We start from the raw sequence: 26,097 nt of genomic DNA on the forward strand, positions 1-26,097 counted from the left end.
TGTGTTCCTGTGTGCACATGGGAGTTGGGGTGTCAGCCCTTAGTCAAGCAGTGAGAGAACAAGAGATTGAGAGACAGAGACAGAGACAGAGAGAGAGGAGAGAGAGAGAGAGAGAGAGAGAGAGAGAGAGAGAGAGAGAGAGACCTGGGAGACCCGCCCCGCCCTCAGCTGCAGGTGGGCCGGGCCGGCCGCGGGGGCCGCAGCGCTTGCAGCTCTTGGCTGGCCGCCGCGCTGGGCTAGCAGGGCTGGGCTGGGGCTGCGGGGCGGCGCCGGGACAGGAAGCGGAAAGCAGCAGAGAGCGGCGACCGCGGCGGGGCTGTGCCTCCACTGCAGCCCAGCGCAGGCCGCGGAGCCGGGGCGCTGCAGCAAGAGCGCGGGCGTGGAGCAAGGCTGGCCGGCGCCGGGGTGAGTCCGGGGAGAAGCGGGCGCGGCGCGGCGGCAGGGGACTGAGTTGGGCGGGAGGTCAGGCCCAACTGCGCTTGTCCCTGCTCCCCAGCACTCGGATCTGGGTTCGGGGCCTCGGGCCAGGAGCCCCCCGGGCCGCTTCGGGTCGCGCTTCCCGGCACCCGGGTCCTTCCATCCCTGTCCCGTGCTCTCTCCGAGTCCCGGGGCTGCCTATGCTACCTCGGACGTTACTTTGCCTTGGCTGGCCTTTGGAGTGCGCCCCTGGGTGCGCATGCCGGGGCAGCAGCGGGCAAATGACGGCGTGTCCGAGGCAGCGGGCGGCAAAATGCGCCGCGCAGGGCAGGACGCGATCGGGGTCCAAGCCAGCTCCCGGGGTCACCTGGCCGGTACTCGAGTACCGGGACGGAGCTGGCTTACGTTTCACATTTCACTCACAAAACCGCAGCCCTGGAGGCCTGGGGGGCGCGGCCCGCTGCGCTCGCTGAGCGCAACAGGCAGGTAGGAGTTTACTTTCAAAAGCGCCGGGGCGGAGCAGAGGCGTGCAGCCAGTCCCAGCCCGAGGAGGAGTCCCTGTCCGGGGCAACCTCGCCGTGCCCGGGAAGCACCGGTAGGACCTCATTTCATCCCGCAGCCATTGAACTGCCCCCAAGCAACGCGTCCAGAGACCTGTGAAGCTTTTTAAAAAATTTAAAAGCGTCGGCGGTGGAAGCAGGAGTGGGGCGGAGCCACACAGCTTGGCGGCTGGGTGATGAGCAGGGGAGACTTGGAGCCGGGCAATCTCAGTTTTCACTTCTCCAAACCGGGTATGATGCCCACACTGGGAAGGTGAGCTCCTTCTGAAGTCATGGGGAGATGTCAGGGCTGTTTATCATGACGATTGTGTGTTTGGCGCGTGCGTCTAGTTAAAACCCTTTTGAGGGGCTATGGTCAGGATGCATGCGTTCTTACAGGCTAATTCCAAAAGCTAGCAAGCTGTGAGAATTAGTGTTTTCACTGACATGTTTATGCCTTTTACAGGGTTTACTGAAAAATATTGTAAGTTGTGTCACCAATCGACAATGTTAATTAGCCTTCTCCTTCCAGTGGGTGTGTTGATTACACAGCTCCTGGGCTCTGTAAGTGAGATGGCAGAAACTGTCTGAACCCAGGGAGGCATAATTAGCCATTTTATGGAACCACTAATTAGAGTTTTTAGAATTGAATTAAATCAATGTGATATAGTTGGGGCTTTGATGTGTGGGAGGAAACTGTTTTATTCTACATTTCAAAGAAATATCCAGGTGCGTTTAGCATTTCCAAAGGTTGATGACTCCCAGTATGATTAGCCAAAAACACCCAGTGTGAAAATTTTCAGAGTTGCTGCGCCGACAGTGTGACTTGGTGACAACTTAATTTGTAAATAAAATGGGAGAATTGTGAGGGTGTCATATTTTTGAGACTGCTTGCCAAGTCTCGTTTTTATTGTCATATTTATTGAGCAACAGGACGGAACCATACAGGAAATTGAAAAGTTTCCTTACCGAGCAACAATTCCGGGACACCCTCTGTTGAATTAATGTGTTGACTGTGGCGAATACTCTTTTGTTTATCCCCCTAAAGGCACACCCTACTTTGCCTCTGCTGTAGTTTGGGTTGAATGGGCCCTGATTATACTGGTTAATAATCAGAGGTCTCACCTGGGATGGAGGCTGCTTGAGATGAACTTCCTTTCTCCTTAAAGTCCGGTCCTGTCCATCCCCAAGCTCCACTTCCCCCCCCCCCCCCCCCACTGAGCCTGTGAGTAGGCATTGAACTGCAGGATTCTTTTTAAGGTTATATGTGGTTTGGAACAATTCACTATTGTTGCCTTCTCTAAGCAAACAAACAATTCTGGTAATTGCTACATATCTTTCAGTTTTCCTGGGCTCTCTAAAAGCAGACTCCTGTAGTTCAAGTGGGGGCGCTTGCTTGTGTGTGTGAGACCCTGTTTTCTTAACTGCACCATAGCCTTCTCTTTTGTCCCTTTAAGGTTGTTCTGAGGATTGAGGTATTTCATGCAAGTGACCTCAGTCTTAACACACAGTAAGCACTTGTTGTCAGACTGGAACTGCCATCATTGCTGTGGCGTGAAGTGCCTGTGCCCAGAGCCTCTGCTGCACACAGGCATGATTGCTCTGAAGCTGCCCATAAAGAGGACAAATTCAGTGGCTATGACTGGACTCGTGCTGATAGCGGTCTAGGTCCTCCTGGAGTCAGAAGAAAAGCTGCCCGCATCCTCTGCTGCTCCGTCTCCACCCATCTCCCACCCCAGTCCCACTTAGAGCACTGTACCTGGCACCGTGGAATATGTGGAGTGCATCAGATCTGTTTCTGGGGCTTCCAGATCTAGGAGGGGGCAAGGGTTTGCTTGAAAAAAAAATCCATCATAGACACAGTAACTATCCACAGCTCTTCAGCAATCTGTGCCCGGCTGCCCAGAGATGGTCCAGAGGTGATTAAAGACTCACTTAATCGCAGTTGGTCTGGGAGTGCAAGTTGAACTCTGGCAAGCCAGGTAAAATGAGGCTGGCATTTTCTTTCCCCGGTGAACAGTGGCCCTCAGCCGTGCATTTTGAGGAGTTCTCCTGCTGGGAGAGGGTCATGGCTTTGTCACAGGCGCCTGAGCTCTGCAGAGCCTCCTGCCACCGTCTTGGATCTTATTCTATGATTTACAGGTGCGAGTTCAGCAAGGCGTCTTAGCCACGCCCCTCCGCGCCGTCCTTCCGCGCCCGAGAGCCTCCAAGTGAACCCGCATGTGCTACTCTCTGGATGCCCTGTGCAGTAGCTTTTCCCCTTCCCAAGTAGAGCCCCAAGAGTTGCCTGTAATTAATCGCTCTGGGTAGAAACTGTTGAGAGGTTCTTATAACTTCCTTTTCATAGAGGCTAGCTTCCGTTTACCATGGTCATTATTATAACCTGTTATTTCCCTTATATGATTTTTTCCCCCTGAGCCCTGTCTTTCTTTCAAGTAGGAGCCATGTATTTTATAGGAGTAAATGTGACTTTAGGGGAAGATTCTCCTTGAGGTCACCGACTTTCACCTTGTTTTAGTCCAGGGTGGCGGGGGAACGTTCAGTGCACACTGTGAGATGCTGTCTCGGCAATGTTCCCCAGGCCCTGTGGTTTGGTGTATTCCGGCCCAGACCAGGGCAGGATAGTAGCTGAAGCAATGGTGCTGGTCATCCCTGAGCCCATCTGGACCATATGTTCTGTTGCTAAGCAAGCTGCCCTGTGCACCAACGGTGTAGCTTCCTTCCGGATAGTCCCCAGGTCTCCCCTTTACCTGCTCTCTGCAGGCTTTCTTCTATGGTAAAGGCGTGCCTCCGTGTCCTGAAACAGGCACGTCTCAGGACATTCTCCTCATCCATTTAGCAAATATTTATTAATGTGCCTCTTGTTTGCCAGCAGCTGGGGAGAGGGTAAGGAACACGGTCCCTGCACCCCAGGAGCCTCTTCAGGGAGCCTGATGCTCAGTTGCCACCCAAGTGAATGTGTAACTTGGGAGATCTGTAGGGGGAATGCAGGTGGTGGGCTGGCCAGGTGCGGACTGGAGGGTCAACAAGGGCCTGCCAAAGAAGTGTGTTTAAACGGAGAGGAATTAGCCAAAATGGTGGGTGGGAAAAGAACGAGCCCCAGCAGATAAACTGGACTCTCTAAGGTCCTGGGGCTGGAATGAACCGGGCCCCAGAGGAGCTGGAACAGCTGGCAAGACTGCTGATCAAATGAAAGTTTCTGTGGTTTTTTTTTTCTAAAGATTTATTTATTTATTATGTATACAGTGTTCTGTCTGTATGTTTGCAGGCCAGAAGAGGGCACCAGATCTCATTACAGATGATTGTGAGCCACCATGTGATTGCTGGGAATTGAACTCAGGACCTCTGGAAGAACAGTCAGTGCTCTTAACCTCTGAGCCATCTCTCTGGCCCCAAGTTTCTGTGTTTTAAAGTCCAGGGAACACCATAGGGAATTTGAAGCAGGTGGGGATAGAGGTGAAGCCAGTTTGTCTACTACCCAGTGCAGGTCCTGTCAGGGGCTGGTATGATAGACAGCTGCAGGTTCAAGGATTCCCCGTCTACACCCCTACCTGCCCCTATCCCAGTCTGGGCACAGCAACCTCTCATTAGCTTGCTGCCCAGGGAAAGGGACGTCTTTTCCTTACTTTATTGTCTTTGCTGATAAAGGTGTCCCTCGTACACTTGGTTAGTTCCTTTCAGAGATGAACATGGGAATGTGTGCCTTAATTAACTCAAGTGGGAGCCTCTACCTGAGGTCGAGCCCTTTTCTGGAAGGAGTTCACCCTGCCTTTTATTAGTTACCCTCCTGACTGCTCACTCAGATCTTAGGATGAGGCAAGAGCTGGTAACCATGGTGAAAGCAGAGAGACTTAGGAAGGCCAGGCTCTGTGTGGGCTGGGTCAGGTGAGGAAACCTGGAAACCCGGAGGTGTTCTCGAGGCTGTCTCTCTGCTGTGAGCTGTGAGTGGATAGGGCGGACCTGAGGACAGGTGGAGCTTGGCGTTGCTGGGATGCGTGGATGGACCGGAGAGAGTGCTGAAAACACCAAGAGTGGGTCCATCCACTGACTAGGCTGGCAGCATCACAGGCCAGGCCGAGGACAGTAGGAAGACCAAGACAAGACAGAAGAGCACAACTGTGGACCAGAGCTGAAAGAGCAGAAAAAGGGAGCATTTGGTTTTAGTTTTCAGGAAGCGTTCATAATCTTTGGGTGAGGGGACCATTGCTCCTGACTCTGAGGAGTGTGTCTATCACCAGAGATGTTGAAGAATAACGGGGTGAAAACCTGATAGGGGGTGGGATTGTAGGAAGATGTGTTAGAGGAGAAGGGGCAACAGACAGTACAAGGGCCATCGAGTTAGAAGCTAGACATCGGTGAAACTTAACGAGGGAGATGGTGTGCCCCTGTTGAAGCCATCCCTCTGTCACTGAGCAGGGTTTGGAGGCTGCTCATGAAATATGAAGGGGTGAGTCAAAGGGTCAAGATGGGCCAGGAGAAAGAGGACAAGGGTGACCTTTGGAGACTCAAGGCAGTCTCTGGCCAACTGAGAGTTTCTTCAATGAAGGGGGAAGGATGGAGGATTTAGTGGCAGCAGGTATGGGGTCAGGCTGGATCGCATTCAAGATTCCTCTCTTTGGAGAAAACCTGGGCAAGGGTAGTTGGTACAGTTAGGAAGAGACGTTTTCCAGAGGGGGTCTGTTGAGAGCTGGGATTTCCTCTGTGGGACATGCCTGGCGTTGCCTTAATGGATGGTCCACATTGTAATGAGGACAAAGAATGATGATGACCTTCCGCAGAGGGAGAAGCGAGCGAGATTTGGGGTCTGTGCGCGAGAGATTATACCTCAGGAGTCTTGTTTATTCCTCATAATGACCTTGAGAAGGGAATATTAATGATGTCATTTTACTGGGGACTTGGGCATGGGACAGAGCAGAAGCATTTGACCTGTGGTATGACAGCAAGGCGGTACGAACACAGACTCACTCGTGGTGTTCTGGGTTGGAGCTACCTTCCTCTAAGATGCCCCTCGATTGCTGGTGAGAAATCAGAAGTTACAGGCCGGAAGGTAGAAGAAGCAAGTGTCAGGATGAGGGGAGTTAATTATGAATGTAGAGAATGGTCAGCTTTCTGACGAAGGAGGCAAATTTTGGAATCTGTAAGTCAGCAGAGAGCTGGGCCAGTGGCTATCAAGGAAAGAGGATTGGTTGCTGCTAGGCTCCCTATCCTGGCTGTATCTCCCTAGGGGTGCTTGTCTGCCAGCCAGAAGGCCAGTGAGAAAGGAACATAGCCCAGGGCAGAAAGGAGGGAGACCCCTGCCTTCTGAAAGCTTGGTGAATGGCTGGTGAAGTCCCTGGGAGACAGTCCTGGAGCCAAGCTAATGTTTTGAGAGTGCCTGATTGGTTTCACATTTAGTCTGTACCCTCACCGCCTTCCTCCCAAGTAGGCTGCTTGACTTCCTTTTACTAGGTAGGAAACCCACAGCGCCAAGATCAAACTGCCTTCTTCTTCCAGTACACAAGCTGGTGGGTGAGCAGGCCGCCTGAGAGGCAGCCCCATTCTGCCCGCAGCAGGTATGCCTTGGGTGGGAAAGCCTAGAGGAAGGTGCCCTCCATAGAAGATCTTGGAGTTTAGAAATCTCCGAAAGAAGCTCTTGGAGCCACCCACTTTTACTTACCCTGCGCATCTGGTGCCCATGCTGGTTCCTGTTACCTCCGTGCGCTCGTATAGTCATCAAAACGCTCCTGATGCTCACATTTTATAGATGGGACTTCAAAGAGGTTTCATCATTTGACTGAGGCCCCACAGCTAGGAAGCAAGTCGAGTCTGTGTCTGTTTATATCTCTGCTATGGGAGCTGGCGGCTTGCGAGTGATGAGTGAGCAGATTTGGATTCAAGAAGGCAAGAGAGGGGCTGATCACAGGTGTCTAAGCATGGCCTGGGCTCTAGGCTTCCCCATGACTAGGCTTTGGCTCTTGCTGACAGGTGGCTGTTAAGTAACAACCTGATACGGGAAAGAAGACCAAGCAGTAGAGAAGGAAGGCTATGAGTGGAACTGGCCGGCCACCAGCAGGGCCAGGGAAAGGGCCAGGTCTCTGTCCGGTCACAGCTCTGTGGCTCCAGCACTCCTGAGCAGGGTCTCCCGGCTCCTTAATAACACGGACATGAACTGGACGCGTCAGTGCCGAGAGAAAGGCCTGGGTGGAGCAGGAGGGCAAGGAGTGGCCTTGGGGTTTGACTCCATAATTATCATTTCCTACCGACGTGTGCTAGTTTGGGGTTGACTGGGCCATATGTGCCCTTGGTTTAGGGGACATTTTCATCGCTTTTAGCTTTTAATCACATTAGAGAGTGGGGGAGATCTTTTTTTTTTTAACATGAACAATTAGTGCTCTGAGGTCAGTTCCTAGCGAAATCATGAGTTGAGGCATCTAGAACAAGGCAGGTAGCCCCTAGGCACGGGGTCTCTTTAGGAAGCATCTTCCATCCAGGAAGGAAGAGAATGCCACTTGTAGACTCTGGGTCAGTGTAACTGTGCAGCTGTGACGTCCAGGCCTGGTTAACGCTCCCAGTTGGAAATGTCTCCCAGTCTGAGCTGTTGCTGTGGTCTGGGACCCGAGCCTCCCTGCACTGGGGCAGGGTGTGGACTTTGCAACTCCTTTGTTTTCTTCGCACACTTCGTCACACTGGCCCTGTTTGAGTTTTAGCCTCCAGGACACTGCAGGGTGGGAAACCCTGCGGGGCCTAGACCAGGCCTGGGAGAGGGGTGCAGTCAGAGGCAGAACTCTAGATCAGACTTGCTAGAAGTGAAGGCTGAGCATGTGGAGGCTCAGGAATGGGCTCACAAGTGTTTCCAATTTATTTTTATTGCAGAGCAATATTTGCGGGAAGTGGGAAAGGACCTAGGACCTTGCAACTAATAAATCACCTTTCCTGATGTCCCCGGGTAGCAGTCCCTGCCCTTCCGTACATCATTGTAAAAGTTGTGTAGGCTCACTGGCTACCTGCAGTCCTGTTTCCTGCTTATTAAAAATCTCCATTCTTCATAATTGTCATTTTATACGGATACATGATATTTTCTTTGACTGACTAAATCATAATTTCCCCCTAGCTATTCCTTGGCTTGGGGAGGCATTTACATTGCTTCTGGCTTTTTATTATCATAAGCAGCAAGGCAATTGTGGTGGTTGTTGATTTTTAATTATCTAAGGTAAATTTCTAGGTGTTTGGAGTCTCGAAGAGACTAAGGGAAAAAAAAAACCTTTAATTGACTTTTGGAAACGATGGCCAAAATGCTGAATAAGCGATTTCCCTGGGAGTTGTTTTTATAACTGACAGTTGGGGGTGGGATAGACATTTGTCTGGGGGTTGGTGTGAGAAGCAGTTCCTACAGCCAAAGCCATGAGAAATAAATGTCTCAATGCCTAGGCTTCTCCCAAGCCTTCTTCCTGTGGTTGTGATGGGGTCCAGCATGCTTGGTACCCCTCTCACCTCTCGGACACCTGCGAAGCTTGTTCCTCAGTGAGCAGCAGCCCCGTTTGAAGGTTTGAGTGTTATGCTTACTTATTCCATAACGGGAACCTCCGAGGAGAGTCGGCTATTGTCGGTTTATCTTTCCACCCTCTTAAGATTGATTTCTGAGGATTAATCTCTCCATTTTCTCCCTTTCCCAGAGTCCTGTTGAAGAGCAGCGTCTCTGAGGCCCACAAGGCTTTCGGAGCGAGCCGGTGAGACTGCTCGTGGAAGAAGAGAGCCTGCACCGTCCGCCATCCGGGGAAGCTCGCCATTGCTATGGATACCGAATCCACATATTCTGGATATTCCTACTACTCAAGCCATTCAAAGAAATCTCACCGGCAAGGGTATGTAAGCAAAGCATCAGTCCGCCCTTCTCTTTGGGAATTAGGTTTTCAACAGTCTGCCCTAAGGGCTGAGGATGTTAAGGGTTCAGCCGGCTGGTGCTTGAGAAGCCAAGCTGTAAGAGCAGCTGACAGGCTCCCTGAGACTCGGCTCTGCCAATTTACATTTTATAGCCGCCATTAGAGTTGATGACCTTAATTTCTCACAATTGGTTTTAAATTAAAGTTTTCCCAGCAGTGGAAATGGTTCTCATTTCTAAGTCCTTCTCATAGATGTAGTTCTTCTAAAACTTTACCAAGTCTGTGAATGAAAGTTAAAAAGTAGGTGTTAATTTCTCCCTTCACCCAGAGCTGCTGACTCACGGGCCATTAAGCCTCTGCCCTGAGGCTCTCTCGGGCATGGGGTGGAGCATAAGGGGGGCGAGGGGTGGGAGGGGGACACAGACGTGCACACCTGCCCGCCGACACCCACACGTGGGCATGATTGGCCTAGCATCCGATCTCTCTTTGACTAGTCTTCCAAGAGAGCAAGCTCAGGGTTTGCAAACACTGACCTGCGTGGTGGGACCCAACTCTCCAGCCTTGCCGATCGAAACAGGCCCGCTTTGGTACTCAGAGCGCCATGTGCATTCTGGCCTGCAGAATGCTTGCTGAGTGGCGGGACACAGGGACGGATGGACGAACGGACACGTCAATGATGCCGTGGGTGGTATTGTACTGTGCAGGGTAAGAACACAACAGGTGAGGGGTCTCCTCCTCTGTGAAATGGGTATGGAGAGCCCGTCTCCTAGACTGAATGAGCTGTGCTTGGGAAATGAGGAGCTCGGCCATAGTAGGAGGCCTCTCGCTAGTAGCTGCGTCCATGCTGTTTAGCCTTGGTATTTCAGCCACCTGTGTTCGAAGGTGACGACTGCCCCTAGCTCAGAGGGCCACCTGTGGCCACAGCTGTGCTCAGAGGGCCACCTGTGGCCACAGCTGTGCTCAGAGGGTCACCTGTGGCCACAGCTGTGCTCAGAGGGTCACCTGTGGCCACAGCTGTGCTCAGAGGGTCACCTGTGGCCACAGCTGTGCTCAGAGGGCCACCTGTGGCCACAGCTGTGCTCAGAGGGCCACCTGTGGCCACAGCTGTGCTCAGAGGGCCACCTGTGGCCACAGCTGTGCTCAGAGGGCCACCTGTGGCCACAGCTGTGCTCAGAGGGTCACCTGTGGCCACAGCTGTGTGCTGTATGGAATGGTTACTGCCCTGGTGATGGCTCCTGTCCCTGAGCAGATCACCATATGAGGAGCTGTGCCCAGAGTGAGATTTCAGGTTAGGATATATGTTTTGTGGCTCCTGCATGGATGGCCATGCCGGGAAAGAAGCCTCCATGTGTTTTCCAGGCTGTTGGAGTGTCATGGAAGGGGCTCTCGGCAGTGGCGCCTGGGAGGTGGCGACTTGTCCATGTAAACTTGATTTTTCTCCACCAATGTGGAGTTTGTAATTTTTTTTTTTTAAAAAAAGAGTGAATGGACCCCGATAAGGGAGCAGAGGCCTTTAGTACTAGCATGTAGGGGACAGAGGTGTGCTAGCTATGAGTTGGAGGCCAGCCTGGTCTACCTGACAAGTAGCAACTTCCAGGCCAGGCAGGGCTCCGCAGTGAGACCCTGTCTTCAGAAAGGTAAAACGAATGAAATAAAAGCATAAAAGGAAGTTTTTCAAGACTGTGCTCACGGGACGACATTATTTCAAAGAAATAGGCTTCTGGGTGGTTCTTCTTCTTTTTAATTGCTTTCTTTTCCAAACATTCCTGCATTTTTTGTATAGCTCCCAGTGCTGGAGCCCAGCTCTTTTCCCCAGTGAGGACAGAAGGCGCGGAGTGGGCACTTTGGGGGTGACGTTCTACAGCCCGGATCCTGAGAAAGTCAGAACCCCCTTCTTCCCCTGGTTTTAGAAATGATCACAGATTTTGATCAGTGGGCGAGCTTAACAGATTTGTTCTAAAATACCAGAAACAGCTGTTTTCAAATATATGCTTTTTTTGGACCGAACTGGAAAAAGCAGCTGGGTTGTTGGGATGTCAGGCTTCCTCATCCATATGGTATGAGTAGAAATTTGGGGTTTCTTGGGAGCTTGGGGTGAGCAGGAGAGGAGGGTGGCTTACAAAATTCTGAATGGAGCCAGCCCCGGCTTCTTTTGTCTGCACATCCAGCAAGATGTACACCTCCCAGGCCCATTGCTGCTTGCTGCTGCTTCCCCGGACCTCCTGGGGTCCCCGAGATGCATGGCTCTAGTGCTGTTATGGGAACTGTAAGAGACTATAACTTTCAATTAAGATGACACGCAGAACGCTTAGTTCTTCCTTGTTCCCTTGTGGAAAGTACTTGGCAGATGCAAGTTGGGGCCGAGGCTTTTAATCAATTGATCAAGGAACGCTGTGGAGCTCCTACTGGGAGGCCCGAGTGGAGTTCTGCTTCCCAACGGTTGGTCAGGGAATATTGTTGAGTGCCCATTCTGAGTGGAGCTGAGTGAGGGATTTGAGCTGGAGGGCTGTGTAAGTGCACTTAGTGGATCTTTGAAGCCCCTCCCTCCCTTCTGTTGCATTGTCTTGCTGGGGGAGGACTACAGAGGTCATAGGAACGGCAGGGCACAGTTTGTACCCCACTCACAGTGGGTCCTGTGGAGTGTTCAGCCAGGGTGCGAAGAATGTCCAGCGGTGGAGGGGCCCTCCACAGGCAAGAGAGCCAGCGGCCTCGGGCCTTTCTGGTCTGAGGAATGCCCTGTAAAGGCTTCTCTGCTTGATGATTTGCAGGGAGTTTGAATGGAGGAGTAGGAAAAGAAGGGGACCTGGTCTTTTGGTAATTTTAGCGCAGCTCCAACTCAGAAAAGAATAATGAAGCGCCTGATGACAGTGATGGGCTTGGAGGATTGGCCACTGCCCGAGCCCGCTATCTGACAAAGAGGTCACTGATGCCTGCGTTCTCCAGAGAGCGTCCAGTTAGTTAGCTTGCCGAGAGAGCAGTACAAACTGCAGCCAACCTCGACTGACCTGTGGGGCTCCTGATGCCAGCAGCTGCTGGGAGCAAGGTCTGTCCTGGTCGCCATCTCCTCTGCTTACAACGGTCCTAGAATAGTGGGGATCCGGGGCACCATTTTACAGGTGGGGAAACTGAGGCCCAGAGAGGAACATGACTACCAGATAGATATTGGACCACTTGACAAGTTTCAGGCTTGTTGGTCCTTTGGAAGAGAGTGCCACCTTTGGAAGGAAAATGTGGCTACTGTGTTAAAATGCATTGTTGAAAAAGGGCTGCCCAGGCAGTGGTGGAGCCCCAGCCCCGCCCCCCATCAGCCTCTTTGTTCTCCACACCCAGCAGGCCTCCAGTCCACTGGCAGGGGACAGGTAATGAGTGGGTGGTGGTAGGGGAGGAAAGGGAGGAGTAACCGGTGGGATGGCTTTCCCCATTTAGAAACGGACAAGCAACGGAACGGGAGGAAACAGCCTGCCCAGGAAATGCTGACTGTAAGTGGGGACCGTGTGGGAATCTCAGGCATTCCGGCTAAACCGAAGAGGGAGTCACAGAGCTCCCTGCAGCTTGGCTAGCAAGTTGCCTAAATGATGCTGCATTTGCCTGCGCACATGGTTGCCTCACGCTTGCTGCCACTTGCCCTCCCCACCCTCGCGCGCCTGTGTACCCACAGTGCACAGATACACTTATCTTTTGCCCTGACAGCCTTATCTTTACTCCTGTGGGCCAAGGAATCAGGAAGACAGATTTAGCGATAAAGACGCAGATTCCTGTGGGTGAGGAGGCTGCCCAGCCAGAGCCTCAGGTGATGCGGACCACTTAGGCCATTAAATCTTGAGTGTGTCTTAATGTTCCATTTATTGGCTTAGGAAACTGTTTATTCCGCCCCCACCCCCACCCCTGACTCTCAGTTTCATCATTGGGGAGCTCTCTTCCAAGATAATGGACAGCCACAGATAGATGTCCCTTTAAGTTACAGCACCAGTTTGCTGTCCCAGGCTGGCCTCGAATTCTGTATGTCACCAAGGGTCACAGGTGTGTGCCGTTTTGTCTGGTTTTATGCGGTGCTGGGGATTGAACCCAGGGCTTCAGTAAGGCTAGGCAAGCCCTCTACCGACTGAGCTCCATCTCCATTTTCCCGTTACTGCCTCTGGAGCTACAGAGATGAGCGTTGAGGTATATTCTGCAGTGGAGTGACCTCTTAGAGGTTTTGTAGTTCTGCAAACTAGAAAGCCCTGGATGGATGATCAACAGTGTTTTTCTTGGACATCACCCTCAAGTCCTGGCTTGACTTGGAGACTTGCCCAGAGCAGTAACTAGCAGCAGTGATTTCTGGGACTGCTGTGTGGTGAGTCTCACTCCCTTCTATGGTGAGACCAGTACGGGGAGCAGCTAGCTCACTTGGTGAAGCGCTGATAGGAGCCTCTCTGTTCGGGGTCACCCTCGGTTGGGCTTGTGTGCTTTACTTCATCCACGCACTACCAAAATTAAAAGATTTATTTTTATTTACGAGTCTGTGTTTGTGTATCCTAAAGGTGCTCACGGAACCCAGGAGCAGGAGTTACAGGTGTTTGCCAGTCTCTCGATGTGGGTGCTGGGAACAGAACTCAGACCTCTGGGAGAGCAGTAAGCACCCTTAACTGTTGAGCCATCTCTCCAGCCCCACTATTTTAATAAGGATGCACTGTGTATTACAGCGCTACACAGCTGAGCATCCCGTGATTTTGATCCCCGGCCATTCACAAGGCTTTTCACACATAGGCAGACTTCTAAGTAGGAATTTCCACAGCGTCCCCACCCCCAGCCCGCCCCCGAAACAGGGGGTGGGAAAGTCCTCAGGAATAATCCTTGGGTCACCTGCATCCTGATGGCCTGGGGTGCTGGTGAGAAAAATGTAGATTCCTGTTGTCTCTCTTCCAGACAAATTCTCCAAGGGCAGGGCCACCCAGTCTCTGCACCCACGGTGGCTTGTCTGCACAAGGGGTCTGAGAAATGGGAGGCACTGGTGTGGAGTGGCAGGTGCTGGAGGACAGGGTGCTAGATATCAAGTTCTTACCTGGTTCACTCCGGTACTATCCGGGGAGCTGTGAGACAGAGTTGCCAAGATCCTGGATGTTCCCATGTCAGCGTTCATGGGGCCTTTACGAGCCCTGCCATCTGGGTGGTCCAGAGAGAGGAGTGTGGTCCTTTTTAGTTCCTGTTAGTTCCTTTCTGCTTCAGCCCTGGCGGTGTTCAGGAACCAGAAGCTAGCACGAAGTGGAAGGATTTAGTTCCAGAACAATCTTTGCTGTCACAGGATTTGACCTGTGAGGGTTTTCAATAGAGAGTCAGGTTAGATAAGCATGTGACTCAGCAGCTGGCCAACAAGAGAGTGACAAACGGAAGAGCAGTGGGGGGAGCGGAAGGGCATGGGGTCACCCCTGGGTAATCCAGGTGCAGGCAGGACCTGGTGGAAAGCAGTTCTAGACCTAGCCTGAAGTTCATTCTGAAGACTGACCTCGCTGGGAGAGCAAGAATCCCCCACTTGGCTCAATGTTGCTCACAGAGAATGCCTTTTGGAGTGCTGGTATTGGACAGCCCAGAGCGCACAGATAAGGCTACTGATGGTCACGGCCAATAGTGACCATCAATACTAACTTCAAAGGCCTATTTCATAACTCCAGCAGAACATGAGTACTAGGAATATTTACGCTATAAAATCTCCAGATTTCGGATATTTAGGAAGAGAAAGGGAAACAGTGGGGAGGAGGAAAAGAAGGAAGAAGAGGGTCAGTGTGATCAAAGTACAATATCTTCATGTATGGAAAGTGTCCTAGTAAAAGCCCATTGTTTTATATAATTTTTATGCTAATTAAAAAAATCTCACTATTCTCCCAAAACAGTATAACATAGTGGCTTTGAATAGACATAATGGCAACAGACTTGGCTTCAGTTCCTGCTCTGCTCCTTACCACAACTTCTGGAAGGCACTCAAACTCCCTGAGCCTCAATTTTTTTCCATCTGTGAGATGGGACAGTAATACTGGCCTCAGAGCCATTTGTTAGAATTGATTGGAGCTAATCCAGTCAAGCACTCCACAAGAGCTGTGTGGCTGGGCCAGAGCAGGGGAAGCTGGCCGCATTACCTATAGACCTGAGTGAAGAGCTAGATCCTCTGCTTATTTGGTTGCCTGACTTGAACCACCCACAACTAACCAGAGCACTTCTCTTTCTATTGGACAGGCTAAGAATGGAGGTATTGTCGCTAGAAAACTCCCTGCCGTGGGAAACCCTTTGTTCCTTGAAAGAATTGTCCACTGCATATCCAAGGGAGGGGTTCCCAAGATAGGAGTCTGCCAAGAGATCTGCCATTCTGTTGTTTTCTTTTAGGGTTTTGTTGTTGTTGCTAAGGAGTAGGTTAATAGGAGATAGACGGTCAGTGAGGAAGAGGTTTGGTAGTGTGCTGCTCGGGGCTCTTTTACGCCCCTTTCTTCAGGACGGCATACTTTCTGTCCCAAGGCCCAGACTCCGTTGTTGCCGTTGACTAATAATGGCCACTGTATGTTGGGTGCTCCCTCCACATCCTTGTACTGGGCACACGCACGTTCCCTCGTCTGTGTGACATCCTCATGGCCCCCATTCCGTTTCCCACAAAGGGAAACTGAAGTCAATACCCTGCGCATGGTCACCCATCTCCTGTGAGATGGAGAACTAACTGGCTCTGCACACAGAACGGGAAACCTTGGGTGTGAGGAGAGGTGGCAGTGGGAAAGACTGTCGTCAAATGGCACACGGGGACAGGAGGCCAAGGAAACCCGATAGGATGTTGGGATGTTGGCCACTGCAGGGCTTCTTTTGAGCCACTGCTTATTGACCTGCCTGTGACCTCCAGGGCTTGGCCACTGTGGCCGATTCCTTTTGTAGTTTTAAGACTTAACAACAGGGTGTCCTCCCACTGTCTCTGGAGGACCACCCACAAAGTCCCTCTGGGGTGCAAGTGTGGAAAGCCTGCTTTTCTCAGGTGGCCTGAAGACACCCCCCCCCACCCCGCAAGGGTCATTTGTTTCGCCTTCTTTGTTCCTATGGGTGTCTTTGAGCTCTGCCAAAACCTACAGGAATGGCTTTCATGTTGAGTTTGTAAGAATGAGAAGTAAATGATTCTCTGTCCGGGTTTAGGATTTCCTTTCTTCTGTCCTTGTCCCCCAAAGTATAGTGTGACATCGTGTCCCAGATTTTTTTTTTTTTTTTTTTTTTTTTGGTCAGACCAAAGTTTAGATATGATGCAGTGTTCTTCCAGTAAAAAGCATTTCTAATTAACTGAGGCAAATGATAGTCAAATCAACCAAGTTTAATTATTACAGTAAAATGTTCCTCAGCCATAGGATTTCTAAAATTAGGCTCTGAAAAAAAAAAATGTGATCATTGTTGGTGGAGGAGTGGCCAAGACTTTGTTTTGGGTTTTAAATTGGCAGAAAGGAAATACTAAATAGGGGATTCAAGATAATCTTACTCCTTACAGGCTGTGGGGATGGATAGCAACGGATGCCACATGTATAGGTGGGGGTGGGGTATAGGTCTAAGCATAGAATTTCCCTGACATCAAAATAAAATTTATGTTTTGGTGAGCTAGAGAGTAATGAACTTGGCCTAAGCTTGAGATCTGATTACTGGATTTCTCCCCAGGGAAAGAACACGAGAAAGACACAAATCTCCACGGAGTAAAGATGGCAGAGGGTCAGAAAAGTCTGTCACTATCCAGGCTCCCACTGGAGAACCCCTGCTGGCAAATGACTCTGCCCCCACAGGCGCAGAGGAAGTTCAGGTAAGGATCAAAGGCACTGCTGTGGGCAGGCTGCCACTCAGCCCCGCCTCCCCTCCGCAAACGTTTTTTTCCCCAAAGTCTTGTTGCAGTAAGTTCTCTTGGGTTTTTAATTTTTATTTTTCTAACATCTTAATGAGTTTATCTATTTTTCTGGTTTTATTGCTGGTCTAAGAGACATGTCCTATCATTGGGCAGCTTGGGGTCCTTCTGACGTGTGATTGGTGGCCTCCTTTGAATGATGTTGGAAAGAAGCCAGCTGGGCTGATGACAGGTCAGAAATGGGGAAAGTTCCAGGCAAGAGTCCCTGGAGACTCATTCCAAAATGGAATGGAACTGGAGAGGGCAGGAAACTCCCTCCCCAAAAACACCCAAAGAATGTTTGACACTGACGAGAGAAGACAGCCCAGAAACTCGGAATATGAAGAAATCAAGTCCTTGGCTCTTGGTTGGCAAGCATAGAAATCTAAATGAATGGGATATCTAAAGTCAAAGATCAGGGTCAGAAATACGTTCGGCAAACTTTGGGGTGAGTAGCTGTGGTCTTTGGGGCGCCTTAATGTCAAGGCTATTGGTTGGAGCTGGCATAAATTGGAGAAGGGGTTTCCTCTGGCAAGACACAACAGCTTCTCTGCTCCAGACCACTGCCACTCAGGACTGCAGGAGTTCGGGTTTCCTAGGCCTGGCCTGTTTCAGAAATATTAGCTTTAGGACCTCATATGAAGTCAACCAATTTTGAAATATCAACACTTTATTACTTTAAAAAAAATGTGTGGGATCTTTTTGGAGTCCCTACTGTCTGGCAGCCTACTTGATTTAAATAACCATCTGAGCTAAACTCAGAAGTATGTTTACACACCCCCCCACACACACATCTGAAATATTGCATGCCCAGCCTTGCCTCACACAAACAAAGCAATGCACGGATACACAGCCATAAAGATAGAGGAGCAGAGATAAGCGTATACCCATGCACACCTGTAGGTGCCCACAGATAGGCATTCATAATCAGATAGGAACCCTGAAACTATAATCCCTTCAAGGCTACAGATGCCATTGGTACTGATAACTATGCTTCCCCACTGAATGTGGAGTTTGTTCAGTAGCGAGCAAATTCTTGTAATACTGTTTGCTGCTTGCTTTGGTAAGAGGACAGATGTAAGGATGGATGGATGGATGGAAGGATGGATAGATGGGTGATGGATGGATGTGGTCAGTCTTATGACTGGATCATCCTGAAAAGCCTCAGGGGTCAGTTTCCTCCAGAAGTGGATTCAGAGGTGCCAGTAACCCACCGCGTAGGCTTTTCCTTCTTTGTACCCTGAGCTCTCTGGGAAGCTGTTGATGCTTTCAGCAGGATGGTGTGATGGGAAGGACTTTAGGAGGCTGTGTGTTTCAGTAACCGTGTTAACTTTAGGAACTACAACTCTTGTTGACCTCAGCGTCTTCACCAAAAATCTAGGGATTTCAACTGGTGAAGTTCAGACGCATTTTTCCTCCCTGAAGACCTCAAATTTGAGAGACGCCTTTGTACAGCTATCCTTTTCTTAGACAGAGATGTGCATGGGTTCGTAAAATGATGAGGCATTTAGTTAGCAACTCACTGGCAGGGAGTTGTGTGCGCAGCTGAGTCAGAGCAGTGTTATTACACAACAGAATCCGTACTGGTTACCTCAGCAGGGCTATCAGTCACATGTGCAGAATCCAGCGTTTGTCTTCCCCGAGACAGTGCTCCAAGGCCAACTGTTTCCTACAGCCTGTGAACTTGTCTTCTATTGCAGCAAGTTGTATGTCTTTGTGCTTTGTGTTCTCCCGCTGGTGTATTTTTTTCTTAACTGACCTAAATTCACTCGGAGAAATCAAATCGTTCTCAAGGGTATACTTAGAGAGTTTCAACAGATGAACCCACACCCTTCGGCTCAGAAAATTCTCCTGGCTCTTCCTAGCTGATCCGTACCGCCATCCCCACCTCTCCAGGGCAACCGCTATTTTGATTTCCATCTCAGTGGATTGGTTTTGCCTGTTGGAGAGTTGAATATAATTGGAATCATATGAGTTTTTCCCCACTCAGCATGATGATTTTGATATTTGTCCACGGTCTGTGTGTTTCAACAGTTCACCCTTTATTATTTTTGCTGACTAGTGTTCCATTGACTTGACCACTGTTTGTTATCTGTTCCGCTGGCGGGTGGACCTTGGAGGCATACACATTCTACGATGGATTAAGCTCCTATGAATATTTTTATACGTTTTTTGTGGACATATTTCCATTAACTTTTGGTAACACCTAGGAGTCGAATTGCTGGGCCGTGTGGTTAAATATATATCTAAGTTTCTGTGAGAGTGTCAGGCCCGTTTTCTGGCAGTGGTAAACCATCTTAAACCTCCATCAGCAGTGCCTGGCTGCTCCTAGCCATTGTCTGTGGTCATTTCTCTAATGCCCCATGATGCCTCTGACTTCCCAACTTGATAGCCTATGTGTTCCTATATTAAAATCATTACTACCCACCCCTAATATTTGCTGAGGTGTTCATAAATTATGTTTTTTAATGATAACACATTATTTCTTAGCCTGGATCTTTAAAAAAAATTAAATGTAATGTTCTTATTGATTCTTTAAAAATTTCACACATGCATACAATTTATTTGATCATATTCACTCCTCCCCATAACTTTGCCCACATTCACTCTCAACTTCTCACCCCTCCCAACTATACATCTTCTTCTTTAAAGAACTTACCTAGTCCAGGATATGTGAGTCATTCCCTGGAGTGTTTGCAACCTACCATGGGCCAAACCGTGAACAAAACAACTGACTCTCCTGCCTCCAGAATCCATTAGCTGCCAAGAGCTTCACAGTTAGGAGTTGGGGACTCGTGAGCCCCTTGCCTGCTCTGTACTGGAATGTTGGCTGGCTTGATTTTGTGTAGGCAACCACAACTCTGAGTTCATGAGTCCAGGGTCCTGTTGTATTCCAGAGATACTGTCATCCTGTTTTCTCCCTGATTTCTGGCCCTTACAGTCTTTGCTTCCCCTCTCCTGAAATGGTCCCTGAGCCTCATACAGAAGGGGTATGATACAGATGTCCCGTTTGTAACCGAATCACATTTTGGTTTTGCTCTAGTTCTGAATTTCTGTGTTAATTGCCATCCACTACACAAAGAAATCCTTCTGATGAGGTCCGAGAGGTAAAGAGATGCGACTTTAGAAGATGCCTTGCTATTACATCCATTTAGCAGAATAATGGCAGTGGTGTCCCCTTGAGGTCTGTGACCTCCCCAACCATGGGTTCTTGGCCACATTGGCTTTACATCCTATCAGAAACCAGTTGGTTACCATCATAGCATTCATGCCATTATTGCGGCCATGAGAGTTCACAGCTGAATCAAACTACTGATGACTTCCCCATCCCCAACTCCCCAATTGCCTGCACAGCATCTTTTGTACTAGAAAAACTAGCCAGCAGGGAGGAAGATTCTTTGTCACTGCCTACTTGGTTTTCCCATTCCCTGTGACCAAAGGATGTGATGTCTTCAGCAGCAAGGTCTTACCGTTAGCTTCTGCTGGGCGCACACACCCAGCACTGGACTTTTTATTTGAAAACCTGTGGCTTCTGGGAGGAGCTTGGTGCCTTGTGTAGGGTGATTACAATTAAACTCTTTTATATGAATAAACATGTTTGTGAAGTTTATAAAATAATAGTTATCCTCCCCCACATAAAGTTCCCTTTCCGTCTCCCCCCTCTGCTTGCTATCGCCTGTGCCCTACACACCCCCTCCTTTAAGATCCTTCTTCTTCTTCCTCCCTACCAATGGTCCCTCTCTGATTTCCCAGGTCCTATGGGTACTCCAAATGAAACACACAAATCCAAAGATTCACTGCTAGGATCCACGGATGGGTGAGAACGTGGTTTGTTTGGTTACGAGTGATTATGCCGCCATTTTATCCATGTACTGAAACTCCATCTGTCGTAAGCTGATGTCCTCATTCTACCACTTGGCTGCTGTATACGACTTAAGTTTTTCCAGTTAAATCATAACACGTGGAACTCACATGGTCTCTGGTGCCTCCTGACTGACTCTGTTGTGCCCTGAGATGGAGTCCCAGTTGCCAGAAAACAAACGACGTATTTAACAGACTCTCATTGAATGAACAGGTCAAGTGCTCCCACTAGCAGCTACCTAGCAGTTTAAAAGAAGAAAGCAATGGAGTTAAAGATAGAATAGCCATAATAACATGCTATGTGCTGATATTCCTATGACGTTGCTGTTTAGTTTATCATGAAAACATGTTTTAGAAAGAATTTTTGAGCTGATCTGGCCATAGATAGAGTTTTAGATTTTCTTTACTTAGTCAGTGAGAAATGTTGTCAAAGAGTTCTTATTGCTGCTCCTCACTGAAGTAAACCCTGCAAGTGTCATACAGAAGTTTAGATGTTGTGTGATTCAGCTGTGGGTGCGTTTGAACTCGCGTGATGTGATGCGCATTCCTTTTTTATGCCCCTGCTCTGCAGAGCTACCGGAGGCGAGATCTGGGCTTTGTCAGCCTAGAACTTAGCAGGGGATGAGGTCCACTGGTGTGTAGTAGTGGGTGACAGGGGCGGGATGCACTGGTGTGCAGTCGTGGGTACTCTCCTGTAACAGCTTCACTGCAGCTTAATTTAACAACCGCTAGTCAAGTCGGAGCAGAAAGGCCAGGCCCCTGGGCTTCTCAGGACTTTCCACCCTGAGGGATGACAGGCATCTCCGTGACGGATCACCCAAACGGATTCACAGGTTGGATTGTGTTTTCTGTGTTCAAAGGACAAATAGAGAATCTGTTTTGAAAATATCAATGAAAATGGCTAAAGTTTAAAAGCATCCCTGTATTAAAAGCTGACTCTAGGGGCTGGAGAGATGGCTCTTCCAGAGGACCCAGGTTCAATTCCCAGCACCCACATTAGCAGCTCACAGCTGTCTGTAACTCCAGTTCCAGGGAATCTGGCATCCTCACCCAGACACACATGCAGACAAAATACCAATGCACATACAATAAAAGTAAGTCGTAAAAATGAAAAACGCACTCTATTTCCGCTTCTGAGAAAGTCGGGGTAACTGAAGTGTCTTTCTTTTCTGTTTTATTTTGCTATGGCTTTTTACAAATCCGTCTCCCTGTCTCCTCTCCCATCAGGATGACAACTGGGGAGAGACCACCACGGCCATCACGGGCACCTCGGAGCACAGTATATCCCAAGAGGACATTGCCAGGATTAGCAAAGACATGGAGGACAGCGTGGGGCTGGATTGTAAGCGCTATCTGGGCCTTACTGTCGCCGCCTTCCTTGGACTGCTCGTGTTCCTCACCCCCATCGCCTTCATCCTGCTGCCCCCAATCCTGTGGAGGGAGGAGCTGAAACCCTGTGGCGCCATCTGCGAGGGACTCCTCATTTCTGTATCGTTCAAACTGCTTATTCTGCTCATCGGAACCTGGGCACTCTTCTTCCGCAAGCAAAGAGCAGACGTGCCGCGGGTATTTGTGTTCCGAGCCCTTTTGTTGGTCCTCATCTTTCTGTTCGTGGTCTCTTACTGGCTTTTTTACGGGGTCCGCATCTTGGACTCTAGGGACCAGAATTACAAGGACATCGTGCAATATGCCGTCTCCCTCGTGGACGCGCTGCTTTTTATCCACTACCTTGCCATCGTCCTGCTGGAGCTGCGGCAGCTACAACCTATGTTCACACTGCAGGTGGTCCGCTCCACCGATGGAGAGTCCCGCTTCTACAGCTTGGGACACCTGAGGTAAGGGCACGTGCACACCGAGCAAAAAGGATGACCTATAACTAGAAGATAGCCGGTCCTCGGCCGGCCGGGCTGAGATGCAGTCCTAGATATAAACGCTACAACTGGGGGCCAGACTCTCTGGCTCTAGTAGGGGCTGTGTGAGGTCAGGGGTGTCCATGCCTTCACACTGGGGCTCTCGACTGTGTTCAGGGTTTTATTGGACTCATTCCCTACCTTTGGCAGTTTCCAAAGTAGCAGAGAAAAGATAGCATAGTGACGGCTACCTACCTTGCCTGAAAACTTGGCTTATGGATGATGGATAAGGTGACTGTTCCATTTTGTCCAAAATGATGCTTTAGGTACTTGCTATACCCAAGTTTTGGAATCATCCTAGCTGTCCACTGGTAGATAAATGGATTAAGAAAATGTGGTGTGTGTGTGTGTGTGTGTGTGTGTGTGTGTGTGTGTGTGTGTGTGTAGTAGAATTTTACTTAGTTTTAAAGAATGAAATTGTGTCATTGGCAGGAAAATTGTCAGAATTGGGGATGATTGTGTTAAGCAAAGTAAGCCAGACCTACAAAATAGGGAATCACATTTTCTCTCATATAGAATGTAGGTTTTATAGATGTACATATATATGTATGATGTATATACACACACATGAAAATAGAAGGAAATTACTTAGGAGGGAAACAGGGAAATGAAGGTTTGGGGGGAGAAGGAGAAGTAGGAGAGGTTTGTGGGTATTATGGGAATGAGTATGGTTAAAATACATGACATATTTGATCTAAGACATCATTATGAAATATATCACTTTGTACAGCAAATATGCTTAATACCCCTGAACTCAGTATTCAAAACTATAATACCATGTTTTAAACAATCTGGTTTACTTTGGTGCCTCAGTGGGATTAGTAGCTCATCCTTTGTGCTTCCACTTTCAGAGATTTAGTCAATCAGTTGTGTAGTGGCCCTAGTGACTAATAAAAGTGTCAGGCTCTGGCTGGGGTTAGTGGCCTATGCCTTTAATCCCAGCACTCAGGAGGCAGAACTCTGTGAGTTTAAGGCTGGCCTGGTCTATGTAGTGAGTTCCAGGACAGCCAGGGCTACACAGGGAAACCCTGTCTCAAAAAAAAAAAAAAAAAAAGACTCAGGCTGAAGGCTATAAATGTGTAAGGGTTAAGTGTTTATAAAATGTCTGTGCAAGGAAAGGTTAAAACTCATTTATATAGTGTATTATTTCCTGGTTAACTCCAAGGGTGGGAATTTGTTTGTTTTTATAAAGGAAGGTAAGCACTCTATGCAGGTTATCACTGTGAAACCTTGTGATATTATTAATCCCAGTGTTTTGGACGCAGAACTGGGGATAGAGGGTGTAAGTAATTTGTACAACATAGCATGTCCGCCTTATTTGGATTCCTCCCATGTCCTGGGGCTGAATTAATGATCCAGTTATGACAGCTCTCTTCCGCGTAGCTGCTTACTTTTCTGTTTGTTTCCTTCTGTAAATTGTGAGATCTCTGAGACTACAGGCCATGTCTTACTCCTTCTGGCGCCCTTGTTGCCTGGCATGGAGCATGGCACACAGTTGGCAGTCCTATGGTCCTTGGGTGAGTGATCCACTGTGGTGGTTTGAATGAGAATGAGTTCCATAAATGCTCCTGTATTTGAATGCTTGGTCCTCAGTTGGTAAAACTGTTTGGGAAGGATTAGGAGGTGTGGCCTTGTTAGAGGAGCTGTGTTACTGAGGGTGGGTGGCTTGGGGGGTCCAAAACCCACATCATTTCCAATTATCTCTCTTCTCTCTGCCTCTGCCTGAGGGAGATGTGAGCTCTGAGCTGCATACTCCCTGCTATGATGATCAGAGACTCTCACCCTCTAGAACTGTGAAGTCCCAAATTGAATGCTTTCTTTTATAAATTACCTTGGTCATGGTGTCTCTTCACAGTCATAGAAAAATAACTAAGTCACCTACCTTGGATATCTGGCTTTAAAGTTTCACTGTCTTGAGCTTACGTAAATGCTGATGCATGTCACATGGCAAAGCAGCCAGGACCGGTGAGGACACTTTGTGGTTACCAGACTGGCTTTGTCACTGTTTTGGCTACCCACAGAGGTGGCCCGGCCCCAGTCTGGAGTCAGATCCCGCTGTCCAACCAATGTCACGTTGGCGTGTACTCGCATCCATGTCTCTGGCTCAGCTCATACTGCCTGAGGACTAACTGGTTTGGTGTTCAAGGCTGCAGCCACCGTGATTGATTCTCAGAGGAGCTTCTGTTCCCATGAGTGAGCTGTGCAGCATACGTTGGTGTTTCAAATCCTCCACGGATGCAAGTAAAGCTCCGGAAGCAAGGAAGTCAATGAGGCATTGGAACCTTAGAGAACTTTCTTCCTTCTCTTTGTACTAGAGAGGGATCCCCGTGATGTTTCCATACAGTACCCAAGCCCAGAGTTTCCTGCAGCTCCCAGGCACTTGGAAAGAGACTAGCATATGGCTTGGAAGTGGGCAGTTGCTGTGCCAGGCCTGAAGATAGGAGACTGGGATACAGGAGAACGGGGTTTCTGAGGGGGGGCAGCTACAAAAGCCTATTGGGAAACAGTCTGGCTCCGAGGCGAGTTTTGCTGAAGTCAACAGGAGAAACCCGTGGTCCTGGAGCAGGTGAGCAGCATTTGGGGGTGTAGAAGCCGTGGGCTGTGAATGAGACCAGATACAGCTTTGCGTCTCGGCCTTCATTCTCAGTACTGTAATTCCCACTTGCACAGGGAAGGGTGAACTCTTCCTCCCCTTAGGCCAGTCCAGGCTGCTGGGACAAATGGCTCCTCCTGGATTCCCATCCTGCTCTGAGACAGGTTGATCTCAACTGCACGTGGGACCTGGGTGCTTATGGAAGGGGCCAACCCAACAGTCCCTAGAAAGTAGGAAAGCAAACAAACCAAAAAACTGACAAGCAGCTTTGGTATCTCACTGCTTAGCTTTGTGGGTAAGGGGCAGAACTGGGTGGGAGAAGCCAGACTGTTGTGTGGCTCCGGGCTTGCTGCTAATACACAGTCCAGGAAAACTGCAGGTGGCATGTTTCTGCCAGGCTTGGAGAGGAGCATTTGAGTGGGATTTCTTCCCTGCGGCTCCCCTCTCCCCCTCCTTTGTCAGGGCATTTTTGTCCCTTACATGGTGATTCTGAATTCTGAGGTGGAAGGAGAGGTGTCCCGTCTCTCTTTCTGATAGATCCCTTGGTCAGGGCTAGGTGTCCTGTGACAACCAGGCTCAGAGAGCTGAAACAGGACTGGCCCCTCCCCTGGCACTGTGCTGATTTTATCGCCTGCTGATCCGTGGGCTAAATCCAGTCCAAACCCAGCAGTGGCTGGAACAATCACTGGGCCAGAAATATAACTTCTGAGCCCTTTTGTGAATTTTCAAGGCGGGAGGGAAGCCGGGAGCAGGAAGGACAAAGCAAGCCCCAGACGTCAGAATAGCAAGTCTTTGCCAGACCCAACCAGAACCCCAGGCCTCCGTTTTCCCTTTATGCCAAGCCTTTGCTGTGCAGAGTGACCTATTGCGCTTGGTTGTGGAGCGATGGGGAGCTCTTTCTTCCCTTGTTCAAAGGTGATTTTCCTGAATGGACTGAGCTATTTTTGAGAGTGTTCAAAAGAATGCCTACTCCTCAGGTTCATAAAGGAAACGGTCTTGTTAGCACTGGTAAAAGGCCCTGGCTGTGGCTTCCCTTGTGGGCAGGGATCGTTTG

General features: G+C 49.4%; 1 protein-coding gene across 3 annotated transcripts in view; it reads left to right on the top strand.

Annotated features, from left to right (window-relative positions):
• The first annotated feature begins 270 nt into the window (after window positions 1–270).
• Vangl1 (VANGL planar cell polarity protein 1) overlaps window positions 271–26,097 on the top strand; it is a 52,155-nt gene continuing 26,328 nt past the window's right edge. For 2 of the 3 annotated variants that reach the window (XM_085677914.2, XM_085677913.2), the window contains exons 1-4: window positions 271–405; window positions 8,609–8,797; window positions 16,463–16,601; window positions 21,768–22,375. In XM_085677914.2, the coding sequence (XP_085534040.1) occupies window positions 8,727–8,797; window positions 16,463–16,601; window positions 21,768–22,375 (818 nt within the window). In that variant the 5' untranslated portion in view covers window positions 271–405; window positions 8,609–8,726. Of the gene's footprint in view, window positions 406–1,026; window positions 1,231–8,608; window positions 8,798–16,462; window positions 16,602–21,767; window positions 22,376–26,097 lie in introns of those variants that run through there. The other variant, XM_087897695.1, reaches the window with a different exon arrangement.

The sequence above is a fragment of the Myodes glareolus genome, chromosome 17 (genome assembly GCF_982192425.1).
Source record: "Myodes glareolus chromosome 17, mMyoGla1.1, whole genome shotgun sequence".
Taxonomy (NCBI): Eukaryota; Metazoa; Chordata; class Mammalia; order Rodentia; family Cricetidae; genus Myodes; species Myodes glareolus.